The following is an 18393-nucleotide window of genomic DNA, read 5'->3' on the forward strand; positions in this document are numbered from 1 at the left end:
ACTGCAAACCACGCATCAAGCCACTAACAAGTCATCGATTGATAACCCAGCCCCGCCGTAAAAAAAAGACAAAACCGATCGCACGACTCTCACCCCTGCCCGCACAACCTCCCTCTTTGCACGACTCTCGCCCTACGCGCACGACCTCCCCCTCCTCCTCCCGCGCCGTTCGCCGCCCCGCAAACTCCGGCAGCCGTTAGCCGCGCTTCGCCGCGGGAGCCGCCGTAGGAGCCGCTCGCCGCTGGAGCCGCCGGCCGTGGAAGCCGCAGCGGGAGCCGCTCGCCGCTCGCTGCATGAGCCGCTGCGGGTCGCCGCTATAGCCGGAGACGCCGTTGGTCGCCCTTCGCCGCAGGTCGCCGCCAGAGCCACCCCGCCCCTGGATCCGCTCGCCGCCGGAGCCGCCCGTCGCGCTCCCACTCAGCTTGGCCTCCGCCCCGCCGCCCCCGGTCCTCAAGCAAGTAAGTTTGCCTTGCGTTCTGAAGCTCAACTATTCCTAATCTGTAGACTAGCTACCTTAGAGTCTGATGAACCGTCAATTGGATGGACTGATGAAGCACGAGGGAGAAAGATGTGGTTGTGTCCAGACTCCAAAGAGGGCAAAATAGTAGTTCAATAATTTCCGAAATTGATGGTATTGCCTGAGATATGATGCTTGCACACAAGAGAAGTTCATGCTTGTGATTGCAAAATCGGTGTATATGTAAAGATCTTGTCCTGGTTTCATGAACTGGCTGAGATTTTTGGAAAGTCTCACTTGGGCAGGACAACTATGGTCTTGATTATATGTATGTTGACTTTCCCACTTTTCTTTTGAGCAGGTTACTTCAATTTTAGATGAGCTAGCAGGGATCACAAGCATCAGTGTTGCATTCCTGAATCTGACATACACAAGTAATATTCTCCCTCACATAAAGTCTTTTTAGTGCATGTATAGAGTTTTGCTCACTTTCTTTCTAGCTAGCTGCTGCATTCATTTCTTTCCGTGGCATCGTATAGTTTATACCTCAGAGAGGTCATTTTAGTGCAGGATGTTCTGGTGTAGCTACCATTAGCTTTACTGGAGCAGAGCAACATTTAATAGGAATTCCACCATAAATATTTACCTAGATACAACATTCTTCTCTGGAATTTGAGTTTTTTCCAGAAGGTTTAGGATCTAAGGATGAGCTATCAGTGGTACTGATTATACAACGAGTTTGTACAAAATGTTTGCTGGTGTTGGGTGTTTACCTTTTATCACTTCTATATCCCCTTATTGTGTTTCTCTGTTTCTAGAAAGTAGGCCATTTGTTCCAGCCTTTCAAGTTTGTGCTATAACCTGAAGGAGTTCATTATTGACCAGCAGTTAAAAGCAGGTTCAGTTTTTTACCTCATTTTCCATCCCCACGGTAGCACTTTCTGTTAGTTCGAACAATATATCAATGCATTATTTACACACCTAGCTTGTGCTCTGTGACCAGAATTGGTAAACTGTAGCCGTGATAGTACTACACTGTATTCAGAAATAGCAGGAGGAGATAAAGCTAGGTGTTGCATATAGGCCGGTGGTGGACCCTTTTAGAGCTGACCTTCCTTCAAAGTTGGATATCATCTACAGTAACCTCACCGCATCCATAGATCAACTGAACAAACAAAAGGCACTTAAGATCTTTACTGGTATCCAGGATGTGTTGTCTGACCATCTAAGCGAACTGGCCCACTATGCTAAGGAATTAGGACAGTTCAGTTACTTGATTGGACTGTTTAGCATGCAAAAATTGGAAGCAGGCTTAGAAAAACACCACCAAGCTTGAAAGCAGAAAAAGATGCACACACTCACCATTATTATCTTCTTGTGATAATTTTAGGCTTGTACCAAGAAACTTGAAGAGGCAATTTTAGTTGGTGGTGTGCTTTAAAATTTCATATTGCTGTTCGGTGTTTCTCCATAATCGTGTCTTCTATTTTTTTAGAATTTTCTAGCATATGAACTATCACATGAATTTTCCTAGCTTTGGTGGTCGCGCCGCCCAGGACGCCGGCGGCGGAGACGAAGGCAATTTGTACTGGGACATCGTGGCCGAGCCACAGGACCTCCGCCTTGACGAGCTGCTGGACCTAGGCCTCGACGAGAGGCCGGACCTCAGCCTCCCTCTGGTTTTCATGGTACGGTCCCTTCCCCTCTCCACCAAATCTTGACTTGTGTGTTGTTCTGCTCTGCACTGATTGTATTGCCATTGTTATAACTCTTCTAAATCCATTTTTGATATGGTGGCCCGCTCCAGCTGGAACAGTTTTGTAGAGACAAATTGGAAGAGTGCAGCTGCCCTGGCTCATGGAATTGGAAGAATTTATGTTTTTTTCTACTCAGAAAGGAAGCTATTTTTTTTCTGGATCATAGATAGAAAGGATGCAACTTTGTCACGGGTAGTAGATACAAAGTTCAGTGTCTACAACATATAAACCGGAAGCCGTGCTTCCGGTTTCAACATATAAACATTTTTGGTCATACAATCTGAAATTTTAGCATTTCACATAGACAACCTATCATTTGTGGTTCACCACATTTACATGCTCTGATTCCCATGCTCATGTGAATAAGTATATGGCAGAAATTTCAAAGTATCATGTCAGTTAGAATTATCACATGGGTACCCATTTTTCTCCGTGAAAATACCTCATGTAATGCTACGTTCCATATTTTCTACATTATGATAAGTTCATAGTTTATATATTGTTTCAACATTATATTATGTACTGAGACATGCAGCCATACATTCTATTTCTGCTTCAATATATTCTCCCATGTGCATTCTAATAGACAACTGGCCCTCTTTTTTGTGATAATGAACTGCGTGATTAATGATAGTCCTTGATGAAATGCCACTAAGTTAGTCTACTATCTCAAGTCAGATTCGATAATAATTTATTTTACATTGCCATCTTTCTTGATTACGGACCGTGCCGTTCCAGATGATCTAAGGTAATCAGATCCAACACCAAAATTCAATTTGAGTTGCTTTTAAATGCTTCTGGGAGGCAGATGATGTTGATATGCTACATTGTAGTTTATGTTTGGTAGGCTATGATATTTTTGCCCTAAAATGTCACATTTCTTAATTCCAAAATTTAATTGTAGGCTGAACATGAGCATGTCTGTTTGTGGTGTTGAGGTAAAGCTCAGTTTGTTACACAGCAGAGCCAAGGGCATGTCGTGGACCAAGTACAGCAAGCTGGGCAGCGTGTGCAGGTTGACATGCTACAATAATATGCTTTTTAAACTGCTACAACGCATGGCCATTCGGCCATTCTCTAAATTAATGCTTATATTGTTAGCATAGACCTTTCAGCTAAACATGGTTATGGTTAGAAAGAAAAAGAGTACTATTAAATCTTACTGATTTATTTCATATAACCGTTTATTTTAGCGAGGACAATACTTTTGTAAAGTCTACACTGCTCATTTGCATATTTTCAACTATATACGACAAACTAAAGTTCAGATTATGTTTGGGCAACCTAATCTGAGGTTTAGATTATACGTGTCATGATATAGACTGCATTGCTCATCCTTCTATTTTTCTCTATTTTTTCTTATTCTGCAGCTAGCTTCGGGAGTGAAATGAGATAATACAGAGCATGACATGTGCCGATAGCATGTAAGTTGTTTTCTTATTTGTTACCTAACTTCCAGTCTCATTTCCTATTCCAAGATATGTTTTACTTCTCGCCACTTCTAGTATGCAAGTACTGTTAATCAACTATTGCTCTGTCTTATTTTGATCAGTTTATCTCATAGCATTGGTCACAAATGACTTCTAACTAATTTAATAGCATGTTGTCAGTTCGTAAGATTCCCATGACCAATTGTAATGAGCGGGCCCCATTAGCATCTGCAGGTACGAGAACCATGTAACAATAATAACATGCACTTGGGTGCTCATACAGTACACACGCAGCAACAAAGGCTCCTTGAAACACACACTCAACTGCCTGCAAATTAGTTTTCTTTTGAAGAAATCAGCTTTCTGGTTTGAGTAAGCGTGAACGACATTCCTAGCTAGGGCCAACAACAATAAGGTGAGAACTATCACAGTGATGGATATAATGCTAGAGGAGCTAAATTGCTTACCTTATGATATTCAGGGTTCCGTAGTTTGTTTCTAGCAATCTTTGTATCATTTCCTTAACTCCATGGTCATGTAGTTATAACTACTCTCTTGTATTCCATATACGTTCGTCTAGGAAATTGGAGGAGCTGAATTCTATATTGGTTCCTTGTTGACGTCTGACCCTGTTGATGTAGTTCTGTATTGTACAGGTATAAATTCCGAATCTCAAACTTCCAACAATATTTAAATTCTTTAGTAATAACTCTGCATGAGTGTCATCTTTAAGGCTCAGAAACTGGTAATAAAAAAATTGCTTGGTCATACAATCTGAATTTTGACCATTTCACACACACAACCTATCATTTGTGGTTCCGTCAATATCACATATAATCCAATAATTGGACAATATATACTTCTACAAGACAGTGCCTTTTAGTTGGGCTGAATTATACGACATGTTATTGCTCATAGTCATTTGCCAACATTGTGCAAATGGTTTCCACCAAAGAACATGTAGTGTTATTTTTAAATTGTGATAGGTTATGTTCTTCTTTTTTACTCGCTTCCTCGTCTCATTCTTGATAACCGAAGCGCCATTGCTTTCCATTCAAGTAATGTATGTTGGCAAAAAGAAGGTTTTATAGCTCTCAAATCCTTGCCAGTTGTGTTCTTCTTTTATGTCTTTAATAGCATGAACAAATATATGTTCAGGTGATTGCACTTGTGGAAGGATTAGCCCACTAGTGCTCAGAGGGAACGTGCATTCTAAGCCAGATTCAGGTGCTCTGCTCCAGCCTTCAACAAGTCAATCTTGTTAGTACTATGGAGTGCAAACTATGCAGATGATGTTTGTGTTTTGAAGTTTCTACTAAAACACATATAACTCTTTGGGTGGGTCAGGTGCCCCCTTTCTCATACAATTGAGCCGTGTTCACTTTGAGTGTAACTTGTAGCCTTGTAAATTAAAGAGAACATGTGTTGATTCCCCAGTTTATAGCTGACCTTGCACGCCAAAGTTGGACAAGATATTATTGAGCTAAAGATATTCAAATCCAAGGCTGAGGCTAATATCGTAGCTATGCCCAAGGCCTTGAATAAAATAATCCGGTGTGTTACTGGGATGGAGACATTGGAGCAATTTAGTGCGAATATACACCCCTTTTTCAATGAGAATGGAACTAGCAGTGATATGTGCTTTTGTTTGTGTGTTTAAGCATAATGCTTTTGTTTTATGTTTTCACATATAAGAATGCGTATAACCATTTTGTGAGAACAAACTTGGAATAGATGCTTGCCAGAGAATAATAATATTAGTTAAGATGTGCGTTGCATGTGTATGTTTACTAGTATAAAAAAATTCAAGAGATTCAAATAGATTTAGTGAACAATCTGATCATAAACACACAATTCATCATGTCCCAACAAACATATCGCAAAATTACATCAGATTGATTTCAATCACACAAGAAAGAAGGGGAATAGGTATTGAAGATCCAAGAGAGAGAGAGAGAGAGAGAGAGAGAGAGAGAGCACCATCTAGGCACTACAATGGATTCGTAGGTCCTGAAGAAACTACACACACATGATCATGGAGGCAACAAAGTTGATGAAGAGGCCTCCTTCAATGGCTTCTCTCTCCGACAGGGCTCTGGAATAGTGCTCCAAATGGGATCTCTTCGGAATAGAGACTCGGCGATAAAATTCTTCTGGAGGAACGACAAATGGTTTCAACATTTGAAGGGAATTATGGCGGTGGAATCAGGTCAAGGTGGTAACCAGGGGCCCACAAGCTCAGGTGACACGGCCACCCCCTGGCCGCACCAGGTGGCCTTTGTGGGTGACTGGCGGGTCCACTCAACGCTTCCCGAAGCTTTCGGTGCTTCTTGTTGCCGAAAAAATCATGTTAAATTGACAACGTATTTTGGCCTCTATGGATATTGAATTTTTGCGAAATTAAAAACAAGCAAGAAACATGAACTGGCATTGGACACTAAATTAATAGGTTAGTACATAAAAAAATATAAATTTCTATTAGAAATATATAGAAATGATAATATAGCAGTATTAAACAATCAAAAAATATAGATACATTTGATACGTATCACCCACCAGACCGCAGGAGGAGGACGACGACACCGATGATTCGGATGAATTTGATGCGGATCGAAAGAAGAAAGGCATAGGAGAAAGCTTTAACATGCGGGTGGACAAGTCGTTGTGCGATACATGGTTGGCAACTAACATCAATTTGATCCATGGGACGAAGTAAAAGTGCTACATTTTGGGCCAATTTTCACACTTGGTTTCATGAGCATTTCGAACCCTATTTTGATAGGCTCATCCACAACAAACATCGATGGTACATCATGCAAGAGGTCGTGTCCAAGTATTGCGACCACTTGAGGCAACTCTTCAACCGGTGGCCAAGTGGTGCACAAATCTCCGAGCAGGTAAGTTGTTAATATGTGTTGATCATCTGGTCGGATAAGCATTGTTCTGCTGGTCATTTCGCCGAATATGCATTGTTGTGTTGATCATTTGGCCGGACATGCATTGGTGTGTTCATCATTTGGCCGGATATGCATTGTTGTATTGGCCGTTTGCCCGGATATGAATTGTTGTGTGATTGTGTTGATTATTTAGCCGGATATGCATTGTTCTATTGGTCATTTGATAATGATTTTTTGCAGCCTTCTTGTGGATGCAATGTTTTCTTGAAGTTAGAGAAGATGAACTTGATCGTCATGCATTGTTGGTTGAAGTTGAATGTGCAACCCAAGTGGGATCTATTCATTGCCAAGACCGCCAGCATATGTGCTGAGGAAGAAACCCGTGATCCAATCGAACCAACAAAAGAGTCAACCAAGAAGGTTAGAAGAGGGTTCCGGGAAAGAAGCGGGGGAAGGAGAAGGCGAAGCGAGAATGGGTAGCGACCACGATGACGAAGAGATTCGAGGACATCTTGTCCAAGAAAGAGGTGGCATACGTCAAACGCTCCAACGTCAAGGTGGCATGGAAGACCAAGAGGTTTAACATATTGATGGCGGCGACCGACAAGAAGATAACACTCGAAGGCAAGAAGGTCATGCTCAAAAAGAAGAAGGTTGAGATTGCATGATCGGCGACAAAGTGAGCGATGAGGCTTAGATGGTCGGTCCGGCAGGGCGTTTTTTGCACGGACTGATGGACTGATATTCTTTTGTGACCGGGCATGTAAAAACTATTCATACTTGTCTCTTTTTGGTTCTGGTCGGGTACTGTGTGATCTAGCGCACGCTATGTGATCAGGAAGATTTGAATTTCGAATTGACTGTACCTGGGCCGACTCTCATATCAGTGCCTGTAGACGGTCTCCACCGGTCCATAGACGGATACATTGTCCAGCTTGGGTGTCAACAGTGGAGATGCCCTAATCTCGTTTGCTTAGAGTTTAGGTATGGGAATGATGCCTCTAGGGGAGGGGTGATGACAATGGCATCTATGTGATGTCCTGGCGAGACCCTCTTTGGAATGGTGTGCGTGAGGTTTTTATGTGTGCCACTCAGCCGGTTGTTATGGTTTTCGCCTGATTTTTCATAATCAACTGAGCAATCTGAGTTCCCCTTTCTTTTCAATGAATGCAGAAATTCTGCCATTTTGGAAAAAAAAATGTTGAGAACCTAAATATCACAATTGTATGGAAGGCATGCAGGGATGTTACCTCCAAATAGTTGCTTCAGGGGTAATATGGCATGATAATGATGAATGTTGCACTTTTTTGCCAGTGTATTCATTGCTGGATTTTAAAAATAGTTTTCATACCTCCCAAATGATTTTGATTTGGAACTTGATTTTTTTCCTGTTTCTTTCGGGGGTCTGCTGTTTTATTGAGAGGTTCTCTTTTCTGGAGAGCGGATTTCTTTTATTTATCCGTGGGGGGTGACAGCCCAACAGCACATGGGAATTTAGCCTCATCCACTTGACGCAGAGCCTCCAGCCCAGTCCAGGTACAACCGCGGAAGTGGAACCGCGGACCTGGCGAGAAAATGGAGGGAAAAGGTGCAGAAGCGAGGGAAAACTCTCTTCGCGTTCCCCAAATGCGCGCACAGATGGAAACTTACGCCGACCTCGGCCCCGACGGCGGCAACCCTACTCCGGCGAAGCCGGCCATGGAGGAACCACGCGCTGCCACCGATGTCGCTGCGGACCCATACCTCGCCGGCACCGACGCGCTCCCCGCCTCCCACCTGGTACGCTCTCCCCTCCGCCCTCCGCCCTCCGGGTACCACTCGATGAGTTCTCCGCCACCGCCCGTTTTGTTCAATTCCGTGTGTCTTAATCTCGCAGGGTACTGACGCCGGCGCGAGGAAGCGGAAGGCCCCGGCTATGGCGACGGGGAAGACTCCCAGGAAGCCTCGCAAGCCGCAGGTCTGTAGTTTCACTGTACCCGTCCCCCCTCCCCCCTGCAACTGCAATCTACAGTAGGTTTGTAGTTTGATTCGTCTGAATCTGTTGCATCTGTGTTGTGCATTGTTTGGTGGTGTAGGTTGAAGAGCCGATTCAGATGCCTGTGTACTATGGACTCACAAAAGAGTTTCTCAGCGTGGAAGGCAATGATTTAGTTGAAGATTGCTCAGACCTCTTTGTAGAGAATAAGTGTGCGCATGTCATCGGCGAGCTACCGCTGCAGCCACAGTCCATGTCATTGGTGGATCTACAGCTCTGGGTCTTCAAGCTGTTCCGGCTCCATCCAGAAACACAAGATCTTGATATCAAGGGATTCTTCAAACAGCACAAAAGGGACCTCACTGACGACGAGTCCTCCGAACCAGACTGTTCTTTGGAGTACTACCCGTGGGACATACATTATTTTAGGACTGACAAATGCTGGAGTTCCTTTGCCAATAAATTGAAGAGAAAAAGGAATGTGACGCAGAAGTTCATGTTGTATGTGCAATCTTCTGAGATCAAGCACTACCACATTTTGCTCAAAGCTGTAAATGCCGATTATTCTCAACTGGCGACGGTTGTTTTGCCCGGCACGAAAAGCCTGACGGGTCGCTTCAGCTTTGGTGCCCTTGTGGAAGACCCAACAATGACAGCTGAGGAAATTGCAGATTATCTCACGCGTCACTATGGTGAGCAGATTAGTCCTGTTGAGGCGTGGAGAGCAAAACAGTTTGCTCTGGAGAGTAAATTTGGAACCTTTTATGATTCACACAACTTTGCCCCGAGGTTACTCAAGGAAATAGCACGTAAAAACCCTGGTACTTTTGTTGACATCAAGGATGCGGTGGTTGCAGGGTGTAAAGATTTTCGAGTCCTCCAGCGTATGTTTTGGGCATTTGGACCGTGCTTACAGGCCTTCTGTACCTGTCGCCCTGTGCTATGCATCAAGGGCACACCACTATGCGGGAAATATCAAGGGATGCTGTTGACTGCTGTAGCATCAGATGCTAATGATTTCTCCATTCCAGTAGCATGTGCTGTTGTCGAGAATGAGACCAAGGAAAGCTGGCTGTGGTTTCTTAGGAATTTGGAGCGAGCAGTGGTGCATCAGTCTGATGTGTGCATCATACACGACTACAAAAAGGAGTTGATTGATGCTGTGGAGGACCTTCTGAATTCCCGTGAGCGACAGTGGCGTAAAGCAGAAAGCCGGTGGTGCATGGAAGACCTTGCTGAAAATTTCTTTGCATATTTTGGCGACAAGAAGCTGGTGATGATGTTCAAGAAACTTTGCCAGCAGAAGCGACGCCATAAGTTTGGCAAAATCTGGAAGGAGCTAGACGAGCTGACATCCACATATATGGCGGAGAAAGAACATGATGGTAGTGGGGAAATGCAGCAGAAATCAGTCGAGCATGATGTGGCAGAGCTTGAGGTGCAAAGCCCGCGCAATCAACATGATTCAGTTGGGGATGTGAAGGAAGGAGATCATGCCGATGACAGCAACAGAAAGATAACAAAGTTCTCTGACTGGATCGGTCCGAAACCAAAGGAGAAGTGGTCACTGGCATACGATCGAGATGGAGCAAGGTATGGCATCATGGGCAGTGATACAACTGATGCATATAAGAACGACCCTGTATTGAAAGGGATAACATGCCTTCCGCTCAGTGCGATAGTGGAGGTGACATTCCTGCGTTTGGTAGAGTACTTCAAAAACTCAAGTGTCGCAGCAAACAAAGCGATCGGCAACCCAATAATTAACTTCCCTGAACATGTCCAGGTTGACCTGAATTCCAAAATGCAGAAATCCGAGACGCATAGACTTATGTACACATACGCCGATGAAAAGAATTATCTTGGTAAGGTGGTTGATCGAAAATTTACAGTCAAGGGAAGGAAGAGGGAGGTGACTGTTCACCTGAAGACGGACTATATCGTCGGCATTAATAAGTCTAAAGGATGCACAATTCAAAAAACTGCCACCTGTTCATGTGGCAAGCCACAGGTACTTCACAAGCCTTGCTCTCATGTCATTGCGGTCTGTTGTGAGATTGGGGTTAGCACTGCCACATACATGTCCCCATACTACAGCCTGCCCTATCTCGGTAGGACCTGGAGGCAAAAATTCAATAAGTTCTCACACGACTACAGAGATATCATACCACATTGCTTCAGAGGTATCATACCATTTGAAGGTGAAACAACAACTTGGATCCCAGACAAAAGATTGGAGTGTGGCCTTCCTGTTTGTCTGTCGCTGGACTGCGTACAAACTGCCGTGATCGAGGAAGAGCAACAGCGCAGAACTGAAGATGGATCAGTTGCAGGCAATGATGAAGCCTAGACACACTCAGAAGAACCTAGCCAGATTTGAGATTCTAATCTCACCTGTCAAACTCTCAAGTTCTTCATATTTTGGACGCTTAGCGTGCGTTAGCCGTTGTAGTTAAGCTATCCCAGGCAAACTCTGAACCTCTGTTATTATTCGTAGTGCTTCCATGTTGCACTGGAAACCAAAGTTCTTATATCTTTGCTACTAGTAGGTTGCAGTTTGGTTTCTGAATTTCTTGCTTGGTTTGTGCTTTCTTGAAACTCTTGTATGCTCAAGTGTCAAATCCTCCGGGAAGACACCACTTCTTTGCTGATAGTGTGACATGCATGCCATTTCAGTTTATGAAATTCTCAGTAGAAGCACTTGATAGACTCCAGTAATCTTAGTATATCAAGCAACCATTTACTGCCAGCAGTTGAAGTTTCTCTGAGCACGCACTGCTCAGGATTACAAACTATGTAAGTAGTAAGATTCTGTAAGGGTAGTGGCAACCTACGTGACATGTGAGATGGCTGAAGATGGAAGTAGAGTAGGGTGCACGTTGTTTTGGTATCTGAGAAGCTGTGCAAGACCAGTTTCAGTTTCATGTGCTGTTACAGACAGCTTGTGCTTTTTTTTTGACATCATACAGATACCTTTGCTTGTTTTCAGGTGCAGACACAGACGTTCAGGGTTCAAAATCCTTGCCTTCTTTTTGTTACCATTGGCTTCAGAATGTTTCTCTCTGGTAGTATTGTTGTGGCCAAATTATGTGTATCATGAAATTGTTTTTTCCTTCCTTACAATTTTCATATAACAAATTTATAGATACTCCCCGCGGTAGTCATTTTTTTTATTTATCTAAATTTTGCCCTTTAGTTCTGTCCTGGTTGCAGTGTCTAAGAGCATCTCCAGCTGTTCGCCCCCCAGGGGCTAGAAAAAAGCGCCGCTTGGGGGCGAACCGGCGATATTTTCGGCGTGGGGGCGATCAGGTTCCCAGCCGCCGCCCCCAGACGCCCTTTTGTAAATATTTTTAAAAACATACTCGGCCAAAATTCGGCAAACACGACATAGATTCGGCGATATTTAGGCGTTCCATTGTCTTTTTGCATAATGAAAACATAATGTACTAAAAGGAAGAAAAAAAAAACGTTGCTGCCGCGCCTACAGGTCGAAGAACTTGCTGAAGGTGTCGTAGTCGCCGCCGCCGTCCTCCTCCTTCACACTGCTTGGCCGGCGGCGGCGCATCGTCGTCGCTATCCTTGAGGACGATGATGCATCCCTTCGCGGACACGGCGCCAAGCGGCGATCACCTCTAGGGCGCGGCACTGGCGCTCCATCTCCAGCCAGGGCCAGTCCTCCCCCGCCTACTTCATGGCGGCCTCGTTGTCGAGTGCCGCAATGTCATCGTGCTCGCTCTTCATGGGGGCGAGCCCCGGCTCCGTCTTCGGCTTGACGAGGCGGGAGGTAGGAGCCAAAGAGGCGCGACCGCCCTTGTTGATGACGAGGGCGGCGCCGCGGGTGCCGGCCGAGTGGCATTTCCACGGGCTCGGCCTTGACGCTGACGAGCGCCGGCGACCCGGGGGAGTGGGAGGAGGATCAGGAAGAGCAGGAGGAGGAGGATCCGCCCATCATGCGCCTCGGCAGCCATAGGCCGCCACTCTAGCGTGGGGCCGGGGCCGCCGGGTACTCAAGTGGCGGACCGTTGCCGCCCTCAAGGTACTCGAGGACGGCGTGGAGCGTGCGGCCGGGGCGCCCCACCACAGGCGGCGGCCGTCGCCGTTGTTGCGCCCCCTTACCACCGGCGCGTTGTTGATGGAGGCGTGCTGCTCCGCGTGCTGGCATTCGAAGTACGCCGCCCAGTTCGCGTGGTTGCCGGCGTCGTACTCCGGGAGGTCCCGCTCCTCCTCCAGCAGAGAGGCCCGAACACGCTCGATCTCAGCGTGGAAGTATGCGGGGTGGTCGACATCGGGCGGCGGGGGCGACTAGGACGCCCCCGGCGCTAAGCCTCCACTGCCCCAGCGCGCATGTCGGGGGCGCCGCGTAGTTCACCTCATGGAGGAGGTGGGCATCCCACTCGTGCAGGTGGCGGCGGCCGAAGCCGTTGGCTGCCGCTCCATCGCCGGGGAACCGCTCTCCCATCGGCGGGGTGTGCACGCGGTGGCTTGACGAGGAGAGAGGGGAAGAGAGGGCGTCAGCGGCGAGAGAGGGGGGCTGCGGGCGGGTGCGTCCACCGGCGAGGGAGGGGGCGGCTTTTATAGCGGCCGGGAGGCGCGTCGCCGCACTGCGCAGCCCGTGTGGAATCAATGGAAGGCTGATCGAGGGCAGCCTTGGCATTGATTCTCCGCGGGAAACCGAGGCGATGAGGACGGCGATGCGCGAGGGAAGCTGACTCGACGGGCCCGCTTTTCTTTCGCGTCAAAAATGATTCCCTCGGCGCCCCCTAGCGCGCCGGGTTCAGCCTGGGTTCGCCGGCGCCCAATAACCCTGATAGTAGAAGCTATATTACCGCTTAGGCTGCGCCTACGGCGCTTAAGCACCGCCTAGGCACTAGGCAAAGGCCAACCGCCTCGCTTACGCCTACCGCTTTTTCCAACCTTGGCGCCGGCATGGCCGCACTGTTGCTTCTTCAAGCCGATGTCCATTACGCCGAACTGCTTCAACACCTCGGCTGACACGGCAGCCGCAACGTCTCCTTACCGACCTGCTCCGTCACCTCGGGTAGACTGGGGGCTTCGCCATCCCTTCTTCAACCTACTCCAGAGACTTCGGCGTCGTCAGCCGACCAGCTTCGTCACGTTAGCTGGACCGGGGGCTTTGCCTCGGCGAGCCAACCTTTACCAGCATCGCCATGCCATCGCTTCACCGCCCATCAGGCAATGGGTGTGCAGATCGATTCCCAATTTTGGGAGTCACTTTTCTTCGGACTGCTACAACAAATAAACCAGGTGCTATTAATCCTAGCAATTTTTGCTTGTTTGGGTTTATTTTTCTCAAAGAATTTTACTCTGGTTTGTTCCATCATCTGTACACAAGTCTGTCAAATGGTGGCCACATTAACGACGGTCATGTGGTGGTTCGGTCAGTTTCTGTACATAGTTCGACGAATGCCGCATCCGGAACTCGGACCGACCTGTGAATTCAAGTTTTGCCATGCCTTTACCGCATCACGCCGACACCTTGCATCGACATTGACTTCAGGGTCAGGCCACATATTTTTAAATAAATTATCTTGCGTAAATTAATTATGTGAGGATTTTTATATATTTATATTATTATTGTCGACCTGCACTATTTTACATGTGCATGTAATCGACTTCGACTGCGTCACGTAGTCACTTCGGCAAGCCGACGCCGTCGTCCCAATCGGCATAAATCGGCTCGCGTGATCACCTTGTTGGTCGAATTGCCATACCGACATGCTCGGTTGCCTTGGGGACTTTGGCATCACTGAGAGAGCTCTACCTGATCCAGTGTTCGGCACACGGGCCATATTTCTTTTATTACTCACTTTGCATAAATTATTAATTATGCAACGATTTTTATTTATTTATTTATTATTATTACTATTATCTCCGGTTTGCACTATTTTCTGTGCATAGGTAAATGATCCGGGTCGGGCAGTGTTGTCTCCTCGGTGTACTGACATACCACGTCACCTCGGTTGGACTGGGGGCTTCATCATCACTTCATTAACCCACGTCGGGGACTTCGGCATCACTCTGCCGGCCTGCATTGGCCGAGCCGTGTCACTACCTCGGAGTGCCGAACTCCTTGCTCGGACACCTCGGGCTTGGAGGCTGGGACCTCGGCCATGCCGAGGACTGTGAACCTTGCCAGATCTGTCACAGAGCAATGGGCGTCTTCGTCCCGCCACAAGCCCGAATCGCGTCATCAACACCGAGCACATTAACCAGCTAAGTCGCTTTCATGCTCAAAAACTTTCAGTTTTAAATTTTGTTCGGTTCGACTAAGCATTATACTTTTTGGCAAATTGTTGTTTGTGACAAAATTCCTTGTCAAAACTTTGTTTGTGACACACAAATTCAAATACCCCGTTTATTTGGGGGCTTCCTTTATGAAGCTTTTCCTATTGCATATGATTATACTTGTATGGCTTCGTTCCTTGTTCGTGTATTACGCCACAATATGCACCATGTTGACTTAAGTGTTCCGCAAGCTGGGTTGCCTTGCTCCTGTGTTTACTCCTACGTTCCTGATTGTTCGGCTAGGGAGTAAAGGGAGCACCTCTGCGATTGTCACGATCGGGTCATCCGAGCTCGGACTTCAGACTGGGTGAAGCCGAAAGCTAGCGTTCTTATTGTTTTTAATCATGGTTGGCACACAACGGAACTCATGAGTACAAAAAATCTATTGCACAAGTCTCATAGTAACAATGAGCAACCGAAGAAAGGTATCGGTGGGGGTACTATTTTCTTCGAAGATGCTTCTTACACTTCATCAGTAATACAACATAAGTCCCTTGAGCGTGCTTTGTCTGTTACAGCCTTATGGCCTGATTGCCTGGTTATCGGGCACTGTCGATATTCTCGACAGGTGGAGTACATAACACTTTTCGGCCCTTGACTGAAGAGGGAGAAGCCGATGGTCGGTTAAGACGCGTTTAAAGTTTGGGTGAACACATATATGATATAAGTACTTCGGTACATATAATCATTATACATAAAATTCTTTTACCCAAGTCACTTGGGGGCTCTTAAAATTTATATGAGCTGTTTTATAGTAAATGTGTTTTCTTCTTGGTCGTTGCAAAGTCTTTTTCTACCGCTCTCGACTCGAGTGTATGGTCAACAGCCGAATAGCTTGTCTTCTCTCTAAAAGCCGCTCGCGTTTAGTTCGCTAAACTGGCCTCGAAGAAGTACTCCGCCTTTGGGATAAGGAGCTTGAAGCTGTAGGCTGACCCGCGTGAAGTCTTGAGATCGGATGTGTCATGTTAAAGCACGACAGAAGAATAATTTTTTTTCTAATTTTCGGATTGGCACCAAACACTTGATCTTGTTCGGACGTTAAGTTTTTACTGACGTTTTTTGGTTTTCCAAGCTTATGGCACTTTTAAACTTTTTGTGTGTTTCCAGCATAAGTCTCGCAGTGCAACGTCGGACACCTTTAGAGATTCGGCAAAAACATTCTCGGATATTGCTATATATGCATCAGTTTCAAATTGTGTCTTCGGTCAATAGTTTGGTTGACCGGCTCCTGTGCTTGCCTCCTACGTTCCGCTTTGTTCGGCTAGGTGTGCAAAGGGAGAACCACTGTGATTGTGCTTCCAGCTCGCATGGTTAAGCACCTCAGTGGAGAAAGCCGAAAACTGACTGTCATAATAAGCGTAAACTGCTCAGCAATCCGATGACTATGTTAAATGAGGGGTCGTTCATAACATTGCCTGAAGTGTTTACGGCTTGACCTTGGCTGTCGCCAAACACTAACCGGGGGCTCGTAGCTAGCTTCCCCAGTTTAAAGCTCCTATGACTAAGTGAAAGTTATAAAGCCCGCATATCTGATTGCCTCGTTTCCGCTAACACAACCGCCTTCGGGCACTAAGACGTCGGCTAAGGGTTGTCTTGTTATTGCGGAAACACCATGCGTAGTATCTACAAAGGGGTAGAAGCCGACGATGGGCCACTTTCAACTGATAAACGGCCGCAACGGAGTCAAAATAAACATATCATCGTCATTTGTATTTAATATACAAGGGCCGCCTTCCATAATCATCGTTATAAAGCCATAAATGTGCATCAATTTGACTTCAGATTTTTTCCAAGCTGGGTTGCGGGCTCCTATGCTTACCCCTACGTTCCCAATTTTTTGGCTAGGCGGTAAAGGGAGCACCTCTGTGATTGTTACTACCAGGTCATCCGAGTTAGTACCTCAGACTGGGTGAAGCCGAAAGCTAGCAATCTTAAAGGATCACATTGGTCGGCAACGACGGAAGTGAATTTTTTGGTTCATTAATACCATAGAGTTCGGGAACTTTCCCCGAACTAAATCCTCAACCTTTTTCTCCCACATTGATCGGAGGTGAGGTTTCAGGATCATGATAAGCATGACGACCCAAAGAAAGGAACCAATAGCGGGACTATTTTCCTTGGAAGATGTTTCTTACATTAAGTAATATAACATATCTCTCTGCGTACCCTTGTTTATAAAACCGTATGACCGGATTGCCTTGTTTGTCGTAAATCTTTGCTCTCATGAAGGCTTTATAAAGAAGTACAAACACTCCCTGGCTGCTGGCCGAGGAGGTGGAAGCCGATGGTCGGTCAACAAAGTTTTGTACAATGCAGATCCGAGCATTAATGATGTAAAATACTTGGATACATAGGATCATAAATTGCGAGTAAAGTCGATTTATTGCAGCTCATCTTTTAAAGACCAAGTGAGCAACTTACATAAAGCTCTCCTAAATCCCAAGTGGCATCGATTTCCTATCTATTAAGCCCCTTGGGGCCAACCTTGGCGAGCCCAGCTTTCGTTGGCTCTAGCTCCTTTAAGAGATCATTATTCTCTTTTCGAGAAGTTTGTGTTAAACACAACAAAATTTTCTGTCACACGGATATCGATCCTTAATTCGGCCACCCGTGTCCACATTAAGGCTCAAGGGCTACTAGGCTTCGCGCTCATTATTTATAAATATTAAAGGGGCACATCGATCCCCTGATCTGGTGTTGCCACCCGATCAGTGTCTGGGGGGCTACTGCATTGCCTGTTCAATGCAGAAAATTCAAACTGCTTAGTGTTTGGCTTGACCGAACTATGGACAAACGCGTCTTCGGACAACAATAGGTACCATCTGGACCTATCTGGCATCAAGCTAATATACTGTGGCAACTTCTCAAGACCCTCTCTCAAGGGCCCGTTCGCCGATCCACTATTATCTCTTATCTTCAGACAACAATTATCTTCGGACAACAATAGAAATGCGGTGTAATATATTAGCTTGACGCCGATCACTATTATCATGGACAACAATAGGTACCATCTGGACCTATCTGGCGTCAAGCTAATATATTGTGGCAACTTCTCAAGACCCTCTCTCAAGGGCCGCATTTCTATTCCTACGTATGCTGCCGAGCTAGGAGTTGATCCTCAGGCCGATTTTGCAAATCGACCTGAGTCTCAGGGGCTACCAGGATTAGCAATTTTATGTTTTCCTTCAGGTGCACCTTGGGTTTAGACCGACACACACCTTGAGGGCTACTGTATATACATATACTGGTTATATATCTCGGCAGAGAGTAAATTGCACCAATAAAAATATTCACAAAAATCAGCCTGCGGTCGGGGTGGTGCACCACCTTGGAAGCAGTCCGGCATAAAGCTCGGGCGCCAGCGGCTGGCTCCGTAGAGGGCATTTCTGGCATTAAGCTCGGTTGAATTCGTTCAATCTTTTAAAAGATCGAGGTAGTTTACGACACATCGGACGCTGACCATCGTTGGAGCTCGGAAGTGGTCCGTCATAAAGCCCGGATTCGAATGGCTCGTTCCATAGAGAACTTTTCAGCGTTAAACTCGGATAACCTCCTTCAAATTTTTTCAAGC

General features: G+C 46.1%; 1 protein-coding gene and 1 long non-coding RNA gene across 2 annotated transcripts; both read left to right on the forward strand.

Annotated features, from left to right (window-relative positions):
* Positions 1-1854: 1854 nt before the first annotated feature.
* On the forward strand, positions 1855-5191 carry LOC123040855 (uncharacterized). Its single transcript, XR_006418293.1, has 5 exons — positions 1855-2145; positions 3119-3229; positions 3585-3638; positions 4225-4300; positions 4803-5191. It is a non-coding gene; the product is annotated as an uncharacterized lncRNA (long non-coding RNA).
* Positions 5192-8117: 2926 nt separating this feature from the next.
* On the forward strand, positions 8118-11049 carry LOC123043949 (uncharacterized). Its single transcript, XM_044466564.1, has 3 exons — positions 8118-8320; positions 8418-8498; positions 8617-11049. Exons 1-3 carry the CDS (start codon positions 8168-8170, stop codon positions 10864-10866), a joined length of 2484 nt encoding a protein of 827 aa, XP_044322499.1. The 5' UTR covers positions 8118-8167; the 3' UTR covers positions 10867-11049.
* Positions 11050-18393: the final 7344 nt, after the last annotated feature.

This window comes from Triticum aestivum, chromosome 2B (genome assembly GCF_018294505.1).
Source record: "Triticum aestivum cultivar Chinese Spring chromosome 2B, IWGSC CS RefSeq v2.1, whole genome shotgun sequence".
NCBI lineage: Eukaryota > Viridiplantae > Streptophyta > Magnoliopsida > Poales > Poaceae > Triticum > Triticum aestivum.